The following is a 6547-nucleotide window of genomic DNA, read 5'->3' as shown; positions in this document are numbered from 1 at the left end:
GCCGCCACATACACCTTGAGCGTGGAAGGGGATCTGCCCTTATCCAACAGCTCTTGTAGGAAGGAGAGAACCTCCGTTACCTCACATTCGAGGGGTGAAAGGCTCCGAGCTGTACACCAGCCGGAAAAAACCGACCACTTTAAAGCATAGAGCCGCCGGGTCGACAGCGCTCTAGCCTCAGTGATGGTATTCATGACTCCCTCTGCGAGACCAACGGGTATCCGTTGAGCGCCCACACATGAAGGGACCACAGTTCCGGGTGTGGGTGCCAAATCGAGCCCCTGGCCTGCGAGAGGAGATCTCACCTCAACGGCACTGGCCATGGAGCGATGTCTGCTAACTGCATCAGAACTGGGAACCATGCCTGGTTCTTCCAGAACGGTGCTACAAGCAGCACTGGGCATTTTGTTTTCCTGACCCGTTCCAACACCTGTGGCAGGAGGGAGACGGGGGGAAAAGCGTATAGCGGGCAGCGCGGCCACCTTTGGGACAGCGCGCTGTCGGTCTTTGAAAAGAACGCGGGGCAGTGAGCGTTTTCGTGGGACGCGAATGGGTCCACCTCCGCTTTGCCGAATCTCTCCCACAACAGCCGGACTGTTTGTGGGTGTAGAGACCATTCGCCTGGGGGAACGTTGTTCCTGGACAGTCTGTCTGGGCCCACATTCTGAAGCCCAGGTACATGCACTGCTCTCAGCGAGCGTAAGTTGTGCTGAGCCCATAGTAGGAGGCGATTCGCCAGCCTGTACAGGGATATGGAATTCAGACCGCCCTGGCGATTTATGTAGGACACCACAGCCATGTTGTCCGAACGGACTATGACGTGCTGGTCCTTGATGTGGGGACAAAAACGCGTCAGCGCGTTGTGCACTGTCAGTATTTCTAGGCAGTTTATGTGTTGGAGCTTTTCTCGTTCCGACCATAGGCCGAAGAACGGTCTGCCCTCGAGCAGCGCTCCCCATCCCGAGGTGGATGCGTCTGTCGACACCATCCTCACCCTCGAGGAAGTCCCCAGGCTTACACCTGATCGGTACCAGTCGTCCGCCATCCAAGGCACCAGGGCTGTGACACAGTCCTGATCGACCTTGAGGCGTAATCGACCGGACACCCGCGCTTTCAACCAGAACTGCAGCGGGCGCATGCGGAGCAAGCCCAGCCGGAGAACTGACGATGCTGAGGCCATGAGACCCAGCATCCTTTGAAACTTCCTGAGCGGGGTGAAAGCGCCGCGGCGGAAGACTTCGCCGCGCGCTGAATGCTCAGCACGCGCTGTGGCGACAGCCGCGCTGTCATAGACTGTGAGTCCAGAACTATACCCAGAAACGAAATCGTTTGACTGGGGTTCAGTGAACTCTTCGCCCAATTGACCGTGATACCAAGATTCTCGAGGTGATCGAGTAAAATGGCTCTGTGCTCTACGAGCTGAGATCGTGATTGGGCTAGGATCAACCAGTCGTCCAAATAGTTCAGCACTCGCATGCCTCTGAGTCTGAGAGGAGCGAGCGCTGCGTCCATGCATTTCGTAAATGTACGAGGTGCCAGGGACAAGCCGAAAGGCAGGACTGTATACTGGTATGTCTGACCCTCGAAGGCGAATCTCAAGTATCGCCTGTGATGTGACGCTATCTGTATTTGAAAATACGCGTCCTTCAGATCTATCGACATGAACCAGTCTTCTCGGCGAACATGCGCGAGAATTTTGCTGGTCATGAGCATTTTGAAACGGCGTTTCACTAACACTCTGTTCAGCCGTCTTAGATCCAGAATGGGTCTGATACCGCCGTCCTTTTTGGGGACTAGAAAGTATCTGCTGTATATCCCCTGTTCGCTTTGAGCTCGGGGAACACGCTCTATCGCCCCTTTGCTTATCAGTTTTGATATTTCGGCGCAAAGTAGGTGTGCTACTTTCAACGGTACCGAAGTTTCGACGCGCGCTGTGAAGCGTGGAGGGCGTCGATAAAACTGTAGCGAGAAGCCTCTCTTTATAATGCCTAAGACCCAGTCCGAAAACCCCTGGAAGCGCTGCCCATGCATCTGCATGGTTGGCTAAGGGCCGGATACAGAGCGCGCTCTGTTCGCCGTGCGACAGAGGTGCTACGGGGCTCACAAACGTAGGCGTTATGCCTGTGGCATTTGAGGCGGGGGGCGCGCTTAATACAGCGGGCGGAACGCTCGTCCTCGACCTTACAACAGTGCTTGGCTGAGTGAGGGAGGGCTGCGAGAGTCCCGTGGGACTCATGTGTGCGAGTAGATGTGGGCTGGGAGCGGGCACATTTACTGCTTTGGGCGCGCTGCCTGTGTGAGCAGCGCGCGCGCTCACAGGTCTCGTTTTTACAGAGAGCCTGTGATCTGATAGACATAGTGTTCGTGGGCACTGGGTAGCGGGCACTTTTACTATGTTGGAAGCGCAATCGACCTGAGTCGAATTTATGTGCGTGAGCCCTAAGTGTAGGGCTGTGCTTGTGTGTAGAGATGGGCACTGAGGAGTGGGCATCGACACTACACTTATAGCACCATCGGCCGTGGCCGGGACACCAGAAAATACCGTGAGTAAGTGTGGGCGCGGGAGAGGGCCCTCATTGGCCTGACGTCACCTCAGGCCTCGCTCGATAGGCTTATGCAGTTGCCGCAGAGCAGCCAATGAGCGAACAAGCCGTCTCGCTTCAGCTGACTGCTGCTGCTGCTGCTGCAACGCGTTTTACATATATGAAAATTAAAGGATAATTTTTTGCTTCAGTGTTTCGTGAAAAGAGACTTTTCCCGTAGCGTTTTGATAAAACGCAGTACGAGAGAACTCTCGTAAGAGAACCTCAAATATCACCCTCAATTTTTTTTAGTTTTTGTTTGAAACTCCAAAGTAGACCCATACACATTTAAGGTTAAAGGCCCAGCTTTGTGTAGCTGGTGCGGTGAGCCAATGAACATGAATGATCTCAGTCTTGTCACTGTTAAGACCAAAAAAAAAAAAAGAAAGAAATTGAGAGATTTTTGAATCTATGTAAATCTGGGTGTCATCTGTGCTCCTATTATGCATTTAAAGTTTCCTAATGTTGTTTTGGAATCTCCTACAACAGGTTTACATGCATCAAAGGTAAAAAAACTGTTTAATTTTCTCATAATATACATTTGCACATCACCACATTTTCAGTGATTCTCAAATGACTCGTGAGATGAATCAATGGCCCTGTCCCAAATGGCACACTTCATATGCACTTTCGGTCTTGTGGACTTACTGTACAATGGCTGCCGCGTGTGCGTGTCCGTTGCGTCCGTGAGACCATAGGGTGTCCCATTTGTCATTTTAAGCCTTAGAAAGGTGCTTGTGAGCGCCCCCTTTGTGGTCGATATGCGCCCTCGATGCACACTTTTGTCAAGCACGCTCCGCAGCAGACTTCTTCCTGACAGTCAAAGCGGCATTACGTCACAAAAGTGCGGACTCGTAGGAAGACCACGAGTGCTTAGGGTGCCATTTTCTAAATCCCTCCTTTCTGCAAGCTACTCTGCTCTGATTGGCCAGACAGCTCAGTCTGTTGTGATTGGTCTACCACGTACAGTGTGTGTCGAAAACAAAAATGCCCATTGCCATAAGGTCCATGTACTTTTTGATAATTTAATTTCCTGTATGGAATGGAATAACGAGAAATTAACCCATTTAAGCCCACCGGCAACTATAGTTACCACAGTGCATAGTTGTCATTTTCCTTTTGTAAGTATTTTTCTAGATGTAGTCCATGTTTTATTTCTCAATGACATGCAAGCAAACAACCAAATAAAGGATTTCAAGAAAAAAAAAAAAGGTATTCACTTCCTTCCTGTCACATGAGGCTGTCAACTTCCTACCCCTACTTCCAGAAAACATGGCGAAGGCAAACCCTCCCAAAGAAAGGTCATTTTCATGTTACTAATAAGTATTTTTTGTTGACACACATATATATATATATATATATATATATATATATATATATATATATATATATATATATATCTACATAATCATGAAGGTCTCTAGAATCATACAAACAAAACAAATCTTACAAGAGATCTATAGTTTTTTGTATACTTTAGTCAAAAGTCCAAAAGTTTACTATAGTTGCCGATGGGCAAATGCCTTGTAAGTACATATATCATGGGAAAATTGTATCCCATGCCTGCATTGTATCTTGCTTCAAAGTTTCTGTCATTGTGAAAGTGGACTTTTTAGCGCAATTTTCCCCCGGAAATTGCGCTTGTTAACTCATGATTTCTGTTCTGTGCGTCTGTACGCACCAATCTTGCACTTCTATCTACTCAACCAGACCACCTAGAGACTTCGGGTTTTCGGCATTATGTTAAGGAAGGTCTAATCTCGGGAACGCACAAAAAAAATCCAGGAAAAGATTTACTATCTCTTAGTGTTGTGATCCCATGAGGTGAGAAAATTGCGCTAAAACACTCACCGAGTTTTTATTACTTGTTTATTTATATTATACTTTAAAATGCTTTACTTTATATATATATATATTATTTTGTCATTTTTTATTATGACAACATATACCCATTACATTTATCCCCAGTTTCACAGACAAGGCTTAAGCCTAGTCTTAGACTAAAAAGCATGTTTAAGCTGTTATAACAGAAAGCAACTTGCACTGACATACTGTATCTTGAAATATGTCACTTCATTGTTTTGTCTCAAGATGCACAGCAGTAATGTTTTAGCAGTAAAGGCACGTTTATAAAAGTTACTTAAATGTCCTAATTAAACTAAGGCCTAATCCTGACTTAATCTAAGCTGTGAAACCAGGCCGTAAAGTTCAGATCATTAATTACACTCGGCAACACTCTTTATTATTATTTTTTTTCCTTTTTATTTTACTCATCATTTTATTTTACACATTTTTATTATTTGTACAGCTGAAACAGGAAAACAGTAGAAGTCACAGACAGGCAATCAGAAGTCCAGACTTGGTTATATTCAAGAAATATTCAGACTGGCGCTCTAGTTGGAAGCAATAGTGGTGTCAATCCAGGAGCGCAGTTGGGAGATACGGGCGTAGACTCCAGGGAAACGAGTTTCACAAGTGCGGAGGCCCCAGGACACAGACCCCACCAGAGTCCAGACCCCTGAACTCTCACACACCAGAGGACCACCAGAATCACCCTGTGGGAATCACACAGACACAAACACACATTTGAGATCGAAACAGCAGCAACAATGTAATGTGTTTGTCTTCATATGTCTTCATATACTTGGCAAGATGAGGATCCAGAGGCTCCAGCACAGATCATGGCATCAGTGATTCGGCTCTGACCCCAGACCTGTCTGCACGCAGCAGGACTCGTGATGGGCAGACCTGTTTGCTGCAGGATTAGAGGACTCGCTGAAAAAAGAGAAGAAAAAATGATACTGGCTGTTTAGACTCATATATAATTAAATGTTAGTAGAACTTTTTAAAGGAATTATTGTATTAGTGGAATGAATATGTTGTTATAACATCATAAATCAAAATTACATGTGACTTACATGTGGTGGCAGTTCTGCCCCATCCAGTGGTGAAGCAGCGAGTTCCAGGCAGGATGTTGATGGTTGATGGAGCCAGACATACAGGAGAGATACGGGGAGTGAAGACAACTGGAGACGCAAGTTTCAGCAACGCAATGTCATTGTTTGTGGTCCTGCTGTTGTAGAGCGGATGGCTTATGATCTGCACAGACAAATAAGGATGAATGGTTACTACTGAAGCTGACTTTATAAAAGTCAAACTAAGATGTAAGCATTTTCTTATACCCTGTAATTTCAGAATATAGTTTGGATATTTTCTTTTCTGTGTTGAATTGTACAGACCTTATGTAGCCCTGCCCCTTTTCAGCGCTGCGCTCGTTGTCTTTTGGTCTGTATTTTCACAGCGATCTTGCGTATTTAAGAATTAACGGCTCGTTTTAAAATCTTCCCGGTCTTCTGATATTTGTTAAGACATCTGCTTTAAACATAACAATCCTCTTGATAACTTTCTTTGACTTTACATTAAGTAAATCCACTTCAAAAGCGAATTACTCACAGCAATGCAATAGAAATATACAGAGTGACCGCAAAAACGGAAGTTCAAAGACAACATTCTAAAGATGGCTGTGCCCTCGTTTCTCTGGCACATAAGGTCTATACGTGTAAAAAATGTGTAAAGGCAAGTTTTAGGAGAACAATAGCATGCAGGATAGATGACTTCAATTCTATGAAAAAGACATTTAACCGATATTGTTTTTACCTTTTTTTAAATATACTTTTCAACTTAATTGAGCTTTTCCAATTTTCACCAATTAAAAAACACCACTGTTTAACTTTTAAATAAAATAATAATTTAAAAAACTGCAAATTGAAGAGTAAAATAAATTTGTAACCTTTTAGATCATACCTTTGCATAAATTACAAGAGATACTACTACTAGTAGTAGTACTAATAAAATATTTTAATGAATATTTAAATAAAATATTTATAATAAATATTATGTTTTGTAGTATATTGATCACTTGGTTATTACTGTATTTAAAAGAACAGAGTAAAACAACAATTAAA

At 44.7% G+C, this 6547-nt stretch overlaps 1 protein-coding gene across 1 annotated transcript in view; it reads right to left on the bottom strand.

Annotated features, from left to right (window-relative positions):
* Nucleotides 1-4850: 4850 nt before the first annotated feature.
* LOC311091430 (chymotrypsin B-like) overlaps nucleotides 4851-6547 on the bottom strand; it is a 2477-nt gene continuing 780 nt past the window's right edge. The window contains exons 4-6 of the mRNA XM_084127371.1: nucleotides 5501-5757; nucleotides 5227-5357; nucleotides 4851-5137 (exon numbers count right to left, since the gene is read on the bottom strand). Coding sequence (XP_083983497.1) covers nucleotides 4976-5137; nucleotides 5227-5357; nucleotides 5501-5757 — 550 coding nt within the window. The 3' untranslated portion in view covers nucleotides 4851-4975. The remainder of the gene's footprint in view (nucleotides 5138-5226; nucleotides 5358-5500; nucleotides 5758-6547) is intronic.

The sequence above is a fragment of the Abramis brama genome, assembly GCF_963993115.1.
Source record: "Abramis brama genome assembly, chromosome: 10".
Classification (NCBI taxonomy): domain Eukaryota; kingdom Metazoa; phylum Chordata; class Actinopteri; order Cypriniformes; family Leuciscidae; genus Abramis; species Abramis brama.
Note: the sequence above shows the minus strand (reverse complement) of the source record. Positions and strands in the feature narration are given on the sequence as shown.